The 19686-nt window shown below is 34.8% G+C and overlaps 1 protein-coding gene across 1 annotated transcript in view; it reads left to right on the forward strand.

Moving 5' to 3' along the window:
• LOC132728082 (uncharacterized) overlaps positions 1-19686 on the forward strand; it is a 146952-nt gene that overhangs the window by 59842 nt on the left and 67424 nt on the right. Inside the window, exons 20-32 of the mRNA XM_060713690.1 lie at positions 1240-3003; positions 3829-3970; positions 4333-4955; positions 5262-5423; positions 6359-7300; positions 7767-7961; positions 8162-8296; positions 8703-8969; positions 13757-14113; positions 16601-16741; positions 17314-17430; positions 18661-18813; positions 19506-19658. Coding sequence (XP_060569673.1) covers positions 1240-3003; positions 3829-3970; positions 4333-4955; positions 5262-5423; positions 6359-7300; positions 7767-7961; positions 8162-8296; positions 8703-8969; positions 13757-14113; positions 16601-16741; positions 17314-17430; positions 18661-18813; positions 19506-19658 — 5151 coding nt within the window. The remainder of the gene's footprint in view (positions 1-1239; positions 3004-3828; positions 3971-4332; positions 4956-5261; positions 5424-6358; positions 7301-7766; positions 7962-8161; positions 8297-8702; positions 8970-13756; positions 14114-16600; positions 16742-17313; positions 17431-18660; positions 18814-19505; positions 19659-19686) is intronic.

Below are 19686 nucleotides of genomic sequence, written 5' to 3' on the forward strand. Positions count from 1 at the left end.
CGCAAAAGTACTGAAAATATTTTAATGAAACTTGATATATGGATAGATGGCAGTATGGAGATTATGCACGTCTTTTTCTTTTCTTCCTATGTTGAAAATTCTGGTTGCTATGGCAACAAATAGACTGAAAATATGGCAAATTTTACACATAACCTGGATCCCGCGATAACGCAAAAAGTACTGAAAATATTTTTAATGAAACTTGATATATGGATAGATGGCAGTATGGAGATTATGCACGTCTTTTTCTTTTCTTCCTATGTTGAAAATTCTGGTTGCTATGGCAACAAATAGATTGAAAATATGGCAAATTTTACACATAACCTGGATCCAGTGATAACACAAATAAGTACTGAAAATATGTTTATGAAACTCGACATATGGGTAGATGGCAGTATGGAAATTATGCACATCCTTTTCTTATCTTCCTATGTTGCAAATTCTGGTTGCTATGGCAACAAATAGACTGAATTTCAAGATTTCTGATTCTAGTTTTTAAGTTTTTTCACTATAATTTCTTTATTTCTTAAAGGTATTTTCTTCAAACTTTAAATATAAGTTGCTTGTCATCAACCACATCATATGTGACAAGGTTCACAACTCTAGCACAAAATTTATCAGAATTACCTCCCTTGAACTTAAAATTTTCATGAAAAAAACATTGTTTTTTTTTAATAACTTCTTTTTCTGAATGTATCTACTTCAAACTTCATATAAATGTTTCTTATTATCACTCAACATTTGTGAGTGTTCAATACTCTAGCAAGACTATTTCCAGAATTATGCCCCTTTTGAACTTAGACTTTTTTTTGAGAAATTGGTAATTTTTACTCCAACTTCTTCAATCATGATAGGATTTTAAAAATGTTATATTTTGATAACAGGGATGTTTAAAAAATAACTTTAGAGTGTCCTTCAGTCCGTCTGTCTGTACATAAAAACTTTTTTATTGTGATCACTTTTAAAGAACTTTTTCAACAAATTTACTTAAAATAGGAACCTAAGTGAATGGCCAATGGCCCTTCAGAATGTTGCTTGGGCTCTTACCGGTAGGGGACTTATGGATTGCTTGCAATACTATGATAATTGCTTGTTTTTTTTAAATTTTGAATATGTATGAAATTCATACTGTAACAATGTAAAAAAAGTGCTCATTCTGTGAGTTATAGATAGTACTTATTCTGTTTTTAAGCACTTATTTTGAAATGTATTGAATGCATTTTTTAAAAATAATTTCAGGTTATTATGCAGCTTCCGGAACTGGTAAATGTACACGATGTCCTGCAGGACAGTATTGTCCTAATCCTGCAAATGCTCCAATAGACTGTGATCCAGGACAATATTCTTACATGGGCTCAACTTCATGTACAGATTGTGAACCAGGCTGGGAATGTCCAAATCTGGATGGTACAGGCAGAACTCCATGTCTTGCTGGCTTTTATGCAGTTGGTAAGGCAGATGATTGTACTCAATGTCCAGCAGGTAGTGCATGCCCAGATGTAAACCATGCTACAGTAATAACATGTCTTGCTGGATCATACGCTGTGGCAGGCAGTACTCAGTGTACAGAATGTCCACCTGGTTATGAGTGCCCATCAACAACAGCAGCAACACAAACAGAATGTGCCGAAGGTTTCTACAGCCCGGGAGGGCTTGATGCATGTGTTGAATGTCCAGCAGGTTATGAATGTCCTACAATTTATGATGACACAGTCATACAGTGCGAGCGTGGCTTTTATTCCGAGGCAGGTGCCAAATATTGTACCGAGTGTGAAGCTGGAAAAGAATGTCCTAATAATAATGCTCAAGGTACTAACTGTAACACTGGCTACTACAGCTTGGGTGGCCTTATTGCTTGTAGACAATGCCCTGCAGGTTACTCATGTGCTGATTCCTCAATTGACCCTGTCATATGCCCTGAAGGTCAGTTTAGTGCCGCAGGTGCAACAGCATGCTCAAATTGTATAGCTGGGTATGCATGTCCAGAGGGAAGTACACAAAATAATCCACCCAGTGCAAAGTGTTCAATGGGATACTATTGCACTGATGGCAAGACTGAAACACCTTGCCCTGCTGGTAAATATGGTGATGCTTTGGGTTATTCAGCTGACACTGAATGTAAGGATTGCATACAAGGATTTTATTGTCCTGAAGGAACTGCAGGCCAACCAACAAATGAGCTGCTATGTCATAAAGGTTATTACTGCCCAACCGGCACGGATACATACAAGTCAAATCCCTGCTTAGCTGGAACATACAACAACATGCTTGGAGCAACAAGTAGTACAGCTTGTCTAAACTGTCCTGCCGGTAGACATTGTCCTTCAGGAACAGACAATCCTGATTTTGATGCTTATAAATGTCCAAAGGGCTCCTACTGTCCGGCACAATCTGGTGCACCAACTCCCTGCCCAACTGGAAAATACACTGAAGCTGAAAATAGTGTAGCAGAAAGTAACTGCAAGAGTTGTCCAACAGGATACTATTGCCCATCCGGGACAGCTTCACCACTTGCTTGCCCTGCCGGAACCTATAACCCAGACATTGAGAAAGGAAATATCACAGACTGTCAGGATTGTTTGGCAGGATTTGCTTGCACTAAAACCGGACTGGCTGAGGCTGATTCACCATGTTCACCAGGCTACTACTGTCCAGGTGCAAATCATGCCTATAATCAAGCAGAATATGCCTGTCCTGCTGGCAAGTTTACAGATTTCACAAATCTGACTCATGTTGAGCAATGTCAAGATTGTCCCCAGAAATTTGCTTGTACTGGAGGAACAGGAGGTCAACAGAAAGCTCCAGAAGCTTGTGGTCAAGGATACTACTGTCCAACTGGGACTGGGTCACCAACACAATTCCCATGTCCTGCTGGAACATATGCCAACTTGACAAACCTGTACAAAGTGGAACAGTGTACAGAATGTCCACGAGGTTACTACTGTTTAGAAGGGTCATCTTCCCCATCAGGGATATGTGCTGCTGGTCATTATTGTCCAGATGGTTAGTATATAATTAAAAATAAAACAGTAATTTGATAAATTCTGTATTATAATTATGATTAATTTATCTCAATTATACTTGTCATCTAAAAACATTGCATTATTTTGATACACTGACACCCTGCTATAATGCATAATAAGTTGGGGTTCAAGGTAAAAATTAAATGTTTCACCCTACCCACATACATACCTGTACATACAATGGTAATGTTTTGTTATATTTCAGTCAATGAAAATCATTTACAATAACAAAATTCCTAAATCATGAACATGTCAATAATAAATGTTTTTATTGTAAAACAGTTTAAGGTTACATATGAAATTTTAAAAAATAATTGCAAAAGTAAAAGATAAGTGTTCTCTACTGTCACCCAATGTTTAAGGTGTTGCCATGAAAATGTTCAGATATTATGCATTAATTGGCATTCCTTGTGTATTGACCAGATAGGTCTGTCATCTTTTCCTTATTTTCTTTTCCTTGCGACATGATTTTTTAAAATGATTTTGGGATTTTTTTACTCAATTCGTCAAATGTTTGCGCATCATGTGCAACTAAGCATTATAAAGAATACTTCATTAATATATATTTAATTTTTTATGATCAGCAGAAAACACAATGATTAGGGAGAGAGCCAAAGCCTATGAGTATTATAATGAGGTTAACATCATATCAGGGTGGACTATAACATTTAAGATAGCTCTTGTTTTGTATTGCTTTTTAAAGAACTTGTAGTTTTAATCATTTGACTTCTAATAATTATATGCTATCTAATAATTTTGTTACATGTATTATAAAGGATATGACATTACATAATATATATTTCAGGTACAAGATATGATACTGAGTTCCCGTGTCATGCTGGATCATATAGTCAGTTCACTGGAAACACCGGTTGGGAAGATTGTAGTGATTGTACCACAGGGCACTACTGCCCTCAGGGATCTGTAAACCCAACAGATTGTCCAGCGTTAGTTCTATATTACATAATTTAGAAATTCTTATTTGTCTCCAGTTTATAGCAGAATTTATTGAATTAGAAATAACAGCGAACAGTCTTTATTAAGAGGAGCCTGCAACATTTTTTCATCTTCAAAGTACATTGTATCCATTTCAATTAATGTAATTAATAGACCTTTTCAGTTCTTGTTTTATTACCAGTATTTGACTTATAGTTATAAGTATATCTCAGTTTAATTACATTCACACAGATTGTTTAAATAAAATTGGTAAATGTATAACCAGTCATGTATATAAGTGATGCACATATAAAGTTTAAGTAGATATATAAACACGATGTAAATGTTGTTTGTTTTTACTTTATATATACAGTGGAACTTTTCGTGCATCAACCAAGGGAGAGAATCTGACAAGTTGTGATTTCTGTACAGCGGGTTATCACTGTCCTACGGCAGCAATGACCACTCCTTTAGTGTGTGAAAAAGGAAACTTTTCAGATACAGGGGCCACAGAATGTACAACATGTGACCCAGGTAGATACTGTAACTCTAATGCCACGTCTGAAACATTTATGAACTCAGATCTCATCTGTCCAGCAGGAACAGAATGTCCAGGTGGAATGTCCTATCAGCCAGATTTAGTCAGTGATCCCTGTCGCCAAGGTTACTATTGTCCAAAAGGTGACGTGAACCCGTTTCCAGTGCCTTGCCCAATTGGAACATTCAACAGCAAGTATGGTTTACAACAGGTATCAGAATGTGAATCATGTACAGCAGGATATTACTGTGATGTTGAAGGTTTGACATCTGTTGCCGGGGAATGTCCGGGAGGTTACTATTGCCCTAGAGGTACTGGAGACAGATATTCCTTCCCTTGCTCTATAGGATTTTATCGTAACGGGTCAGCTAAAGAATCTTTCTCAGATTGTGCTGAATGTACTGCCGGATTTTACTGTGATGTTGAAGGTCTCGCTACTCCTAAAGATTGCCCCAGAGGTAATATCATTTATTGTCATATTATACATGTACAATAAGTTTGAGGCATTTTATACCAAAATTAAGTGACAATTGATTATTATGTTGCAGAATTGTATTAGTCACATTGACTTATGTTCCATTTCATAAGATTCTATAAAAAATGTAATGTTAATGTCAAAGGGTATTAATATTTTCAAAGCCAGTATTTTTCATTTAAAATCAATTTTAGATGCAGAAAGATCAGTGAAGTAAATTTGTAAACATTAGACATAGATTATATATTTTGAATCTATTAAATAATTATGTGTTCTTGTACTTTTTAAGGATTTTTCTGTGTAACTGGAAGTACATCTTACGTACCCTGCCCACTTGGTCACTATGGTAACACAACAAATCTCCGACGTGACACAGATTGCACACCATGTCCTGGAGGATACTATTGTGATGGAATAGGATTGACAACACCTACAGATGTTTGTGATGCTGGTATGTAATTCTGAATTTTTACCTGACTATGTGAAGAATAGTGCAGGTATACTACTCACATAGGTGGCAGTGATGGTATCACCATAACAATTTAGTTAACTCAACTGCCTATAAACATAAAAAATTTAAATTTCTTACAAAGATCATTTGGGGATCTTAATAACTTATGTGTGAAAAAATTCAGATCATTCTCTCACTTTGTTTTTCCATAATAATTATTCTAATTGAGAAAAATAACCAAAAATGGAACAGAGCTGCCACGCTATTCATTAAAATTGACATTCGAATAGTGCAAAAATATGCTTTTCAATTATTCTTGAGCAAATTTCCTAATTATCTTTTGCATATATTACTGTTTTAATCTAGACCTACATAAAATGGAACTTAAATCTGCAAAATAGATTTCCAGTCATATCATGTCAAAAAAACCTCAGTGGAATTTAAGTTTAGATGCACTTTGTACAACTTTTTATCTTGTCAACATCTGAAGATACATTGTATTTGCTTGTAACTGCACAGGAGGTGTCTTTGAAATTATGACTGGAGATCAATCTTTAAAGCCCATAACTGTAGCTTTGTGTTCGACTAGGTTATGCTAACTAAGATAATCTAGTGATAGAATTTAGCTGAAATATAGACCTAATACATTTACAAATGTTCTTCAGGATCATTATCAAAGGTTACTATCCCAGGCCCTAAGATGGATTTTGACTGAATTATAGGTCTTCTTAAACTTAAAAAATGAAGTGTTTGTTAATTCTTACATTATGTAGACACTTGTATAGCTGTTATCAAGCACTGAGAATAGATAAGTGTTCTGTCCTACTGAAATCTCTTTTTATAATTTAAGTGCAAACATTTCAACATTCTTTGATTTAAAACATTTTTCTTTGATATTTTGAAGTCCTCACTAACTTATGTTTATTTCATTGCAGGGTTTTATTGTATTGAGAAGGCTTATACATCTGCCCCACCAGATGGTTTGACTGGAGGTCTGTGTCCAGCTGGTGGTTACTGTCCTGCAGGTTCGGCTACACCATCACCATGTGATGTTGGTTACTATAGCAACTATGCTGGTGCCAAGACCAAGTACGACTGTATACCATGTGATCCTGGCTATTTCTGTGCTGGTTCCAGTAGTGTGAATGCAACACAAGAATGTTCTCCCGGCTACTACTGTACAGGAGGAGCTGGTGTCCCAACTCAGCATGAGACAGAGTCTGGTTATTATACAGCATCTGGAGCATTTAAACAAGAACCGTGTCCACCCGGAACATACCAACCAGCCAGATTATCAGAATCTTGTCTTGACTGCCCGCAAGGTTATTACTGTAGTGGAATAGCAAACAGTAATAGAACTATCTGTCCTCAAGGCTCTTACTGCCCACTAAGGAGTGAGGAACCTACACCATGCCCTCCAGGAACATACCAAGTTGATGAAGGTGAATATGACGAAGCTTTACATTGCGACGATTGTACGGTTGGCTGGGCTTGTGAAACAGACGGCTTGATTGCACCTAATGTACTGTGTGACCCAGGACATTATTGTTCTAATGGTTCAAGTACTAGAACACCAATAGGACAAACATTTGGAGACTTGTGTCCTCCCGGCTTCTACTGTCCAGAAGGGACATCTGTGTATCAACATTTCCCATGTCCGAATGGTACTTACTCTAATTACTCTGGAAACAGTCATGAAGATAACTGTACATTATGTGATGGTGGTCTAGTCTGCAGTGGTGGAGGACTGACAGAACCTAACGGTGTATGTGCGGCAGGCTGGTATTGTACTCTGGGAGCATACACAGACAAACCTGCTGATGGTGGCGCTACTGGTGAAGTTTGCACAGTCGGACACTACTGCCCAGAAGGAACAGGTAGATATCTCATTTATATTACTATATATCAGGAAAATTTTATTTCTATAGAATGTGCATGACTTATTAATTTGTGATAATTTTAGGTTTCAATCTGAATTCAGACTTCCTCTGTACTTGGTCTAAGTGAAGTAAATGTATAAATTTCATTAATCTGATGTACATGTATAGGACACTGATGTATTTCATTTACTTCATTTTGTATCATTGCATCAGCTCAACAAAACAGCAATTTGCTACGTTTATATTCAGCTCACATTATGTACATGTATCTATTTTAGATTTCCCCTAATCAAAAGTTTACAGGAAATATCAATTTTAAAGCCTGGTCTGTTTTGAATGCTGTTCTAATCATTTTACATAGTTTTGCTTTACGATTTCTTTTATGCTCTTAATGGACATTATCCAATTTCTATTTCATCTGAAGAAATATGTGTTGATAACATGTTCATATCTTATATTTCAGCTGCACCAATAGCATGTGCTGCAGGCTCATATATGAATGTTACAAATTCGGATGCCTGTTTTGATTGTCCGCCAGGATTCTTCTGCTATGGTGATGCCAATGTTCACAAATGTGATCGTGGACATTATTGCCCCGGTAATACATCATGGGCCGGTCAAGTGAAATGTCCAGTAGGAACTTATAACCCAGATAAAGGTCAGTTTTGCTATGTTATGGAAAAACCACTTCTTCTTGTGACTTCATACATTTGAATTTGCTACATGATAAAGTTGTGTAGTTTAAGTCAATTATAATTCTTTGCTATCTGTGAAATGTGATAATGTAAAAGGCAATTAGCACCAAATCTTTCATTTTTTTCTTTAAATGGACTAAGTAAATTAAATATATATTTTCAGGAATGGATGATGTGAGTGACTGTCGACAGTGTTTGGGTGGATATTATTGTGACACACTTGGTGCCATTAATTTTGACTTTACAAAGAATGACACAGGAACTGGAATATGTGACGCCGGCTATTATTGTAAATCAGGTAAGATAACTCCGGGAAAAAAAGTTCTTGAATCATGACTGATACCACTTGTTTTATCAATGATTTTATCTCTGAAAGATAAACTTAGCAAAGTCAGGGGTGATAACTCTATAAAAAAATGTAAAGTCTTAGAACATCATGTTTGTAAACTTTGTAAAAACATATTCCATGAATTATTGTAACTCTTTGAAGACTTGTTTAAACATATATATTATTTAATTTCCTTGAATACTCACGCTAAATCGAAACACTATTCATCAACTGATAAAGTGTTACTGGAAGTTTGGGTACCATATTGTATCTGAATATAGAATATTCCCATGCTGTATGTACATCGAAAGAAAATAAAGAGATCTATTCTGTTCTGTTAATAAATCACTGATATATCTAATGATTGTTCTATTAGGTGTAAGCATTGCCACTCCTACCCCAGCGACATCAACGGGTGATGGCGGACCGTGTCCAGCAGGTTTTTACTGTGAAGCACAGACAGAAGATCCGACACCTTGTCCCACATCAACGTATCGTGACATCACTGGAGGAGTTGATGTATCTTCCTGTTACACATGCACATTGGGCAATTACTGCGGCTCAGAAAATCTCACCAATCCTTCTGGACCATGTGACCCAGGATTCTTTTGTTTACTGGGTAGTGACACTCCTACTCCAACAGGTAAAAATGTTCACCAGTTGTAGCACACTACACTTTTGAAAAGATATTACACATGATAGCACAGGTTGTATGAAGGGTTAGACAGATTATCAAATTTATGGTCTGAAATTGTCTTTTATCTATCACTAGATTAGAAAGCAGGTTTTCATATTCCCTAGGTTTAATACCACAGCATCCTGAAAAAGATAAACTTATACAACTTAATACAATATTATAATTATGAATAACATACAAAGTTGCAATTTCCTAAATTTCAGAATTTCGAATTGGTTTAGTAGAGTGTAATGGAATACAATATCTAGAATTAAGACATTAAATAAAGATATACTTACATTACATCTTTGCAGACTTTTGTCAGTTTGTCCTACACAAGGTATGGAGTTCTACAAATTGGTCAAATTATTTATTGAACTTCTTGATATAGTCAACTTATGATAAAAAGGCATGATAAATAGTGATCATTTCATAATTGTTTAATTAATTATTGAAATATATAAAAATGTTTATTTTTTGGTGTCTTTTTAAAACTTTCCAAACAATTACTTCTTAGCCAATTAATAAAACAATTTTTGAAAAAAAAAAAATATTAAAACATTTCTCGGGCATAATGGGCCTTTAAGGTGTTAACTTAAGATATGGCTGAAGTGTGATCATTTTTGCTTTGTTAATCCATAACCTATACAGCAGTGCTGGTGACTACAGAATCTACCCATGTAAATAGTGCAGACTAGGATCTGTGCCATCTGGTCATGGTCTGCACTGTTTGCTATTCAGTCTGTTCATAATTTCCACAAGAAATGATGTATGGTCTTGTTCATATTGAAAGGTGGACATGTCCATTTAATATATTAAACATTGAAAAAATTTGTTTTAAATTGTCACTCATTTTTTCATTGTTTCCAAAAAGAAACACCAAGATGTTGGACAGTTTCAACTTTTGAGAAAATTTAAAAGTTTAATACATAAGCTATAATTTTACAAATCATTTATTATGAGGTAGTTTCACAATATTTAAACTGATTTTCCTATTTTAAGCCATTGACCTTTTCCTAAACAGCCTGAAAAGGCCCTGATTTTGATTGTCATCTCACATTTGTTTCATAAGAGTAGTGCCAAAGTTTATAAAATTTACTTTAAAATGATTTGATGTAGTTATACAGGTTCTGAAGTTGATTATATAAACATTTAAAGATTTGAAATTGCCAAACCTTTTTATTTTCAGTGCAGATTATATACAGTTATATACATTGTAAACATAAGAGTTTAAATTTGACTTGGAGGTACTTTAATCTGCAGTGGCTAGCTAATGTACCGGCTAGTTATCCTTTTATCAATAGTGTTTTTAGCTCGACTATTCAAATAGAGAGAGCTATAGTTCTCACCCTAGGGTGTTTGAGTTTTTATGTGCAAATTGATATTTCATAACTACTGAAGGGAATAGGTTGAAGCTTCACACACTTTATTGAGAGCATTAAAGGGGTCACTATCTAAGGCCTATAACTTTCACATGGAGTTTTTACAGATTTAAGACCCTTTTTTGAACTTAAAAAATTCTATATTACATAGACTCTTGTTTAACTATCAAGCACTGAGAATAGTTGAGCACCCTGCTCTACTGAGAGCCCTTGTTTTTTTTCTAAAATGTGTAATTTTCATTGGAAAGGAATGAAAAATATGGGGCTAGAATACATAATATAATATCTAAATGTGGCATCAAAGCAGATTTTCCTTATCTTAATCAAATTTATTTTGGTTTAAACATATTTATTTAAGCTGGATTGCAAAACAAGTTCTTGCAACTTATATTAATCACTTTCGAGTCCGCTTCCTGGAACCAACCAGTACTGGTGTCATATAAAGAAACATGGTCATGACCCAAGTAGGGTACGAACGTATGATCTCAGGGTTGAGAGGCAGACACCTTAACCACTAGGCCACCCGTCCCTTAAAGATTGATTAACAGGGTTCCCACGGTCAGGGAAAAGTCAGGGAAAAATGATTTTTTTTCAAGGTCAGGGAAAAGTCAGGGAATTTTGGAATTGTTCAGGGAAATTTGAAAAATAAGCAAAAGTCAGGGAAAAGTCAGGGAATTTTGTAAGAAAATAATGTTTGTCATAAAGCAAAGAAGTAAAATCAGTAAAAGCTAAGGAAGTTTCTTTCATTATTTTGGGTATCTTTGTTATGAGGGTCTTTTTATTTTTATATTATTTTACTTTTAAAATGATTATGATTATGTCTACAGATTTTGGATATTTTTGTCATTAACAGTAACTAACTTATTAAGAAAGAAGCTTAAAGGGGTTTAAGCGTCCCTTGCTTCCTGGGCTGTTTATGGTTTGTTTGTGTGAAAGAAGCTGATAATCTGGCACAGGAGGCTGAAAATGATGAAAATAGACTTGGTTGTGCAGTCCAATGCCAAGTGGAATGCCTTCAGGGGCAAGGTTAAAGTAGTCTAAGAATCCAGTTAAGATATTGAGAAACTTGAGAAAACACTTAGTGGACTTTGATTGGTACCAATCATATTTTGTGCCATGCTGTGCTTTTGTACACATGACAAACCATAACTTTAGGTTCAAGCAACATTTTCAATTTTGCCTGTTGGGTTTTCTATAGGGATTCCATTTTTCTCTATTTTAAGATACTAACTGCCATAGCTAGTTTCATTATTAGTATTATTAGCTTTTACTGAATTTTGCTTTTTATGTGGCTTCTTCATTTCCTGTCTTATTGTTTCTTGTTCAACACCAGTTTTCCATTGATTACTATCATATATTTAAGTAAAATGCAAACTTGTTTTAGTCAATCTTCCATTGATAACACTGCTTTGTATTTTTAAGAGAATAAAACATCTTTTAGTATGTCATGTATTATCAAATGCTTTGCATGTATTATCAAATACTTTACATTTTGGATAAATGTACTCATACTTGTTGAAAGCAAACAAAACAAGTAACTTATGACAATTGCTCGCTCATATTCATGTATTTTTTATCTTAAAATAAAGAATTGGAGAAAAAAGGTTGGCTGATTTGGGGAGGAGGAGTTCAAAATACATGTATAAAAATACTTTTAATGCTCTAAGATTGTGCAAACTTGACGCTGTTATTGGTCAGGGAAAAATGGTTTTGGTCAGGGAAAAGTCATGGAAAAGTCAGGGAATTTTGATTTCTCTTCTTTGTGGGAACCCTGATTAAGCATTCGGATCATATATAATTTCATTTTAGAACTGGTAAGGTTTATTTTGCAGGACTTGTTTCATCCAATAGCTCTGGTACAGGTTTGAATAATAGATATTGTTAGAACAAAAGCTTTACTTTTATTTATAGTTATTGTAATCGTTTGAAATGTGTAGACATATTTGCTTTATTTATATTCTTCTGATAATATATAAGGCAACATAATTGACAATACATCTCAGAAAAGGGGAAAAATATTAAATCATTTTATGGTCAGTCAACCTTGGAAAAGTAATCTTACAATATATATTGCTTTCAATATTAAAAATAGGCAAGGAATATGTTGAAAACAGATGTTGATATGGTCATATTTTAAAAATGGGCAGGGAATGTGTTACATTGGGCATGAAAAAACAGATGTGGGTGTGGTCAGATTTCAGAATGGTAAGGGTATGTGTTACATTGGGCATGAAAAAACAGATATTGGTGTGGTCAGATTTTAGAATGGGCTGGGAATATTTTGAAAGACCTGATACATTTGGCATGACAAAACTGATGTGGGTGTGGTCAGATTTCAAAATAGGTAGGGAATATGTTGAAAGACCTGATACATTTGGCATGACAAAACTGATGTGGGTGTGGTCAGATTTCAAAATAGGTAGGGAATATGTTGAAAGACCTGATACATTTGGCATGAGAAAACAGATATGGGTGTGGTCAGATTTCAAAATAGGTGGGGAATATGTTACATTGACCTGATACATTTGGCATAAGAAAACAGATATGGGTGTGGTCAGAGTTCAAAATAGGTGGGGAATATGTTACATTGACCTGATACATTTGGCATAAGAAAACAGATATGGGTGTGGTCAGAGTTCAAAATAGGTGGGGAATATGTTACATTGACCTGATACATTGGCATGAGAAAACAGATGTTGGTGTGGTCAGATTTCTAAATGGGTAGGGAATATGTTACATTGACCTGATACATTTGGTATAAGAAAACAGATATTGGTGTGATTGTGGAATAATGTTGATGAACTAAATTTATATTGAATTATTATAATTTTATTGTCAAGGGAGCAATATGTCAATGATAATTGTTTAGTGTTGTATGATAAAAAAGGCAATAAAACTAATGATTTATAAAGGAGTGAGAGGTTAGTAATGTTCATAAACACACATATTCTTCTTGTCATTTCTGTGTACAGTTTAAAATATTTAGTTCTATGAGTGTGATTCTAGTACTTGTATATACTTTCCCCAAATCTAAGTTAATGTTCCTGTGTTTTTATATTGTAAATAGTGTTTAAACCTTGTAGAGAGTAGATAAAGCTATCAATGAAACATTATTAGTGAATTGCAAATATGGAAGCATTTTTAAAAATCAAAGTTAACGGGATTGGAAATCAGTTATTCTCTTTAAAGTTTGTTGTTAGCATGTTCCTATATCATCTTTAAGTCTGAATTAAAGTTTTAAGGAATAATTAAATTTAAAAGTTAATAAGAAATGTGAAAAGGTTAATTAATAGGGGGAAACAAATGAAATTTACCATGAAATGACATGTGATATCTGAAAAATACAGAACATTTGTAAATTTTATGTTTTAGGGTCAGATACATCTATTGGAGGTCCTTGTCCTATCAGCCACTACTGTCCGACCGGAACATCTTCCCCCTACGCTTGTGAGGCTGGAACTTACAACAACATAACCCAGCAAGAGACGTGCTTCACATGCCATGCCGGATATTACTGCCCGGACAATACAACATTTTACCAAGATTACCCATGCCCTACTGGCCATTACTGTCCTAGTGGTACAAATAGCAGCACCCAATACCCATGTCCATTAGGTACATATAGACCAGATGAAATGGGAACTCAAGTGTCAGACTGTCTTCCATGTCCATGTGGGAAATATTGCGGTAATATTGGCCTCAGTGCACCTACAGGCGACTGTGACGCAGGTAACACTAACATATATATGATACAACTGTATATATTTACACAATTGGTAAACATTTAATCTAGATGTTATACTGCAATCTATATTTAATGTTTGGGTTAATGTTCACTTACCTTTATAATTACTACTAAGCTAGTATTGTTATTCACTTAGAGGAAACATTTCACCTTAGGTGTGGAAAGATGAAATATTGGAGAATGAAATTTGTCATTGTGTCATATACATACTAGTTCTCAAAGAAAACATTTTTAATAGTGAAGAAAACCTTTGAAGAACATACGTAGTGAAATGTCTTGTAGTTATTTTATTTTCTAAAAATTTCTTAAAATATATTTTTGTTTTCTTCATATAACTGGATGGCTACAGTGACTGTTTATGCAATACAATTGATGTGTAACACTTTTTAGCTCACCTGTCACAAAGTGACAGGGTGAGCTTTTGTGATCGCTTTTCGTCCGGCGGCCGTCCGTCCGTCGTCCGTCCGTCGTCCGTCCGTCCGTCGTCCGTCCGTCGTCCGTCCGTCCGTAAACTTTTACTTTAAATGACATCTCCTCATAAACCACTAAGCCAATTTCATCCAAACTTCACAGGAATGTTCCTTTGGTGGTCACCTTTAAAAATTGTTCAAAGAATTTAATTCCATGCAAAACTCTGGTTGCCATGGCAACCGAAAGAAAAAACTTTAAATATCTTCTTTTAAAAAACCATAAGAGCTAGAGCTTAGATATTTGGCATGAAACATCTTCTAGTGAGTGTCTACCAAGTTTGTTCAAATAAAAGCCCTGGGGTCAAAATTGGCCCCGCCACGGGGGGTCATTGATTTTCCCTATATGCATATAGTAAAAACTTAAAAAATCTTCTTTTAAAGAACCCAAAGAGCTAGAGCTAAGATATTTAGCATGAAACATGTTCTAATGGGTGTCTACCAAGTTTGTTCAAATAAAAGCCCTGGGGTGAAAATTGGCCCCGCCCCGGGGGTCATTGATTTTCCCTATATGCATATAGTAAAAACTTAAAAAATCTTCTTTTAAAGAACTCAAAGAGCTAGAGCTTAGATATTTGGCATGAAACATCTTCTAGTGAGTGTCTACCAAGTTTGTTCAAATAAAAGCCCTGGGGTCAAAATTGGCCCCGCCCCGGGGGGTCATTGATTTTCCCTATATGCATATAGTAAAAACTTAAAAATCTTCTTTTAAAGAACCCAAAAAGCTAGAGCTAAGATATTTAGCATGAAACATGTTCAAATGGGTGTCTACCAAGTTGTTCAAATTAAAGCCCTGGGGTGAAAATTGGCCCCGCCTCGGGGGTCATTGATTTTCCCTATATGCATATAGTAAAAACTTAAAAATCTTCTTTTAAAGAACTCAAAGAGCTAGAGCTTAGATATTTGGCATGAAACATCTTCTAGTGTGTGTCTACCAAGTTTGTTCAAATAAAAGCCCTAGGGTCAAAATTGGCCCCGCCCCGGGGGTCATTGATTTTCCCTATATGCATATAGTAAAAACTTAAAAAATCTTCTTTTAAAGAACCCAAAGAGCTAGAGCTAAGATATTTAGCATGAAACATGTTCTATTGGGTGTCTACCAAGTTTGTTCAAATAAAAGCCCTTGGGTGAAAATTGGCCCCGCCCAGGGGGGGTCATTGATTTTCCCTATATGCATATAGTAAAAACTTTAAAAATCTTCTTTTAAAGAACTCAAAGAGCTATGGCTAAGATATTGAGCATCAAACATGTTCTAATAGGTGTCTACCAAGTTTGTTCAAATACAAGCCCAGGGGTCAAAATTGGCCCCGCCCCGGGGGTCATTGATTTTCTTTATATGTGTTTAGCAAAAACTTTAAATATCTTCTTTTAAAAAACCATAAGAGCTAGAGCTTAGATATTTGGCATGAAACATCTTCTAGTGAGTGTCTACCAAGTTTGTTCAAATAAAAGCCCTGGGGTCAAAATTGGCCCCGCCCCGGGGGTCATTGATTTTCTTTATATGTGTTTAGCAAAAACTTTAAATCTTCTTTGAAAAAACCCAAATAGCTAGAGTTTAGATATTAAGCATGAAACATCTTCTAGTAAGTGTCTACAAAGTTTGTTCAAATAAAAGCCCTGGGGTCAAAACTGGCCCGGCCCCAGGGGTGTCATTGTTTTTAACTATATGTGTATAGTAAAAACTTTAAAAAAATCTTCTTTTAAAAAAGCCCAATGAGCTAGAGCTTAAATGTTTAGCATGAAAACATCTTCTTATGGGTGTCTACCAAGTTTGTGCAAATATAAGCCCTTGGGTTAAATTGGCTCTGCAACTTTGGGGGGGGGGGTGGGGGTTGGGGGGGCCTATATACAGGTGAGCGACCTCAGGGCCATCATGGCCCTCTTGTTTTATTTTGAACTTGCATTGTTTGATCAATACAATTAGAGTTATATTATCAATACTGCATCTCAACTGTTTACAAAAGCTAATAATGGTAGAAAATATGTCTTTTTGTTTCTTTGCAGGTTATTTCTGTCTGCAGTCAGCGGAGAGTGCCACACCTACTGATGGTGTCACAGGGGACACATGCTCGGCGGGAAATCTATGTGCCATAGGATCATGTAATGAAACAGCTTGTACCGAGGGATTCTATTGTGCTTCAACAGGTAACTATGTGTGCCGTGATATAACCTTTTAGCGTGCTGGTGACAACTAAATCTACCAATGTGACCACTGCAGACCAAGATAACCCAGCACATCTATGCCGTCTGATCATGGTCAGCATTGGTCACTATTCAGTCACAACATATCATGAAAAATTTTCCTATAAATAATGAATGGTTTTGTCTAGATTGAAACATGAAAAAGTTTATTATGATATGTAGCATGGTATGGATTTAAAGATATTTATTTGTTAAATCAAATACATTCATAATTTTACATATTTGATCATGACTTCAGTACACTTCTAGTGTTGATGAGTTTAGTACACTGTCTTGTTTTTCGCAATTTATTAATTAATTAGTTGATTTGAATTGAGTCTGCAAGAACTGTTTTTGGCCATAAATACTTACAAATATTGTTTTCTTAACATTTGTATGTAAGCGTACTGTATCAGTGTTGTTGTTGTTGTTGTTGTTTTAACTCATCATATTTTAAGATAACTTAGTCACATGATCAAGCATGATATAAATTTATAGGTGATCAGTAACATATTTGTTATTGTGATATTTTACAGGACTATCTGTAGTAACTGGGCCATGTGATGCAGGGTATTATTGTAATGCTGGGTCAAATCGTGCTGATCCAACAGATGGCATTATGGGTGATCGCTGCCCTGAAGGAAGATACTGCAGTAAGTTCTATCATTGGTCATATGGTGATTATGTATACTTATACTAATATTGACAGCAAAAAGAATACAAATGACAAATCTTGGAAATATAACATAGCTTTAATACACTTGTTACTATATATAAATGTTGTAACAAAATTGCTTATGATTTCAACCGATTATGAGTATCAATTTGACTGATTATAAGTTTATGGCCCATGGCCAAAAACTTATAATTGGCCTACTGAATAGGAGTACATGCACAAACTTAAACAATGACATCTCATATTACGTTATCTAAACAGCTAGCTGTAAAAGTGAAAGTAGACTTTTCAGCACGAATTGCTTGATTTTATGATGAGGACTTGAACATATTTTGTGCAAACACAGTTTTGTTGAAATTTAGGGGTGTGGATCGTCGGATAAGTGACGATCCAATCCAAACCCAATTCAGCACTTACGATTCACAATCGAACCACAAATCTTTCGTTATCAAGACACCCATAAAAGCATGTACATTGGTTATAAAAACATGTTTATTCAAAAAAAAAGAAAAGACAATACTAAACATTAAATATATAAATTAATAAACTATATAAGTTTATGTTTTTATTCTTTGGGTGAGTATTTTTGTTTTGTTTTTTGAAACCAATTACTTCCTAGCTCAGCATCATAGTACATGTACATGGTCTTTAACCGGCAAATTGTATCTAGGTAAACTTCAAATAATTTATACTCCAATCGTATTTTTCTTGATTTTAAGAGTGTAAGAAACAGTAAATGTATATAAAAAAATAGAATCGCGATCCACAATCTCTTGGATTACGAATATTCAAACTCGATTTTTCACTTTGATTCGTGATTATCCGAGTACTCGGATACTCGCCCCAGCCCTATTGAAATTTAATAAAAAAAAACAAACCGCAAATTCATTTTGAGGAAATGAAAAAAAAAACCTACACTCTAGTATTTGTGGTATACACATAAGGGAAGGAACTCTGTAGAAGTTACTATACAGTAAAAGTCTACAGTGATAGGAATTTCAACAAAAGAATCAAATTAATTTTAAAAATTGTGACTGCTATATATATCAAGTGTATTTAAGACTGGCCAGAAAGAGATAATTGGCCCTGACATGAATAATGCCCACAGGTTGCAGGCCTTGTGGCCATTATTCATTTTACAGGCCGATTATCATCTTCCATCCCTACTCTGCCATGTATTAATTTCTTATTATCTTCATTACTACAGGTTCTGGTTCTACTAGTAATCAAGCAAGATGTCCTGCTGGAACATTCTCTAACAAGACAGGAAACAGTCTGTCCAGTGATTGTGATGCCTGTACACAGGGATTCTACTGCCAGGACTTAGGCCTTACAGAACCAAATGGTCCATGCGATCCAGGTACATAATAACTAAATTCTTAATTATAACTTGTTGAACTTATAAGAAGCAAAGTGTGTGTTGCAATTGAATTTTAACATTAATTTATAATTAATATAAATATAATTTTCTTTAATCTTTTATATGTCAGTAATGTGATATCATTGTCAACACAAATTAATGATGTGGGTACATATCCTTGAAAGTATGAGGCACAATCATTCCATTAAAAAATGTATATTCTTTATACAATTTATAATTATGTTGATAAGAAATATATAACATCATTAGTACAATAACAGGAAATATTGTATTGAGATTAAAGTGAATTGGTCTCCAATGGCAGGTTTGTGATAAAATAAAATTACTTCGATAATATTTAGTATAACATACATTGTATAACAAAAAACCTCGAAAAATTTATATATGGTTATGTGAGATTCACGATCCAATGTTATATACATTTGTAAAGCAGATAAAAAATTTGTCCTAGGACAAAATATTATTTGTCATATTTGTTGTTTTTTTTACACAAAGTTTTATAAAAAATATTCAAATGATACATATACATATATTGTTTTTATCAATACTTGAAATACTTTAGGAAAATATACCCATTGTAGACCAATCCACTTTAGGTGTACACAATTATGAAATAAACCAGATATATGACATAAGATTCCATTTACAAATAATATTGTTCTTTATTCTAGGATATTATTGTCCAACTGGATCAAGTTCAAGCACGGAACAACTATGTCCCGCAGGTCATTATTGTGATGGTGGTAATCATGTGGGTGTTTATTGTGAATCTGGAACATACCAGGACGAGACAGGACAATCCTCATGTAAAATATGCCCATCTGGTATGCATTTCAAAATATTTGTAGCCAA

The sequence above is a fragment of the Ruditapes philippinarum genome, unplaced genomic scaffold (genome assembly GCF_026571515.1).
Source record: "Ruditapes philippinarum isolate M1 unplaced genomic scaffold, ASM2657151v2 ctg191_1_1_1_1, whole genome shotgun sequence".
NCBI lineage: Eukaryota > Metazoa > Mollusca > Bivalvia > Venerida > Veneridae > Ruditapes > Ruditapes philippinarum.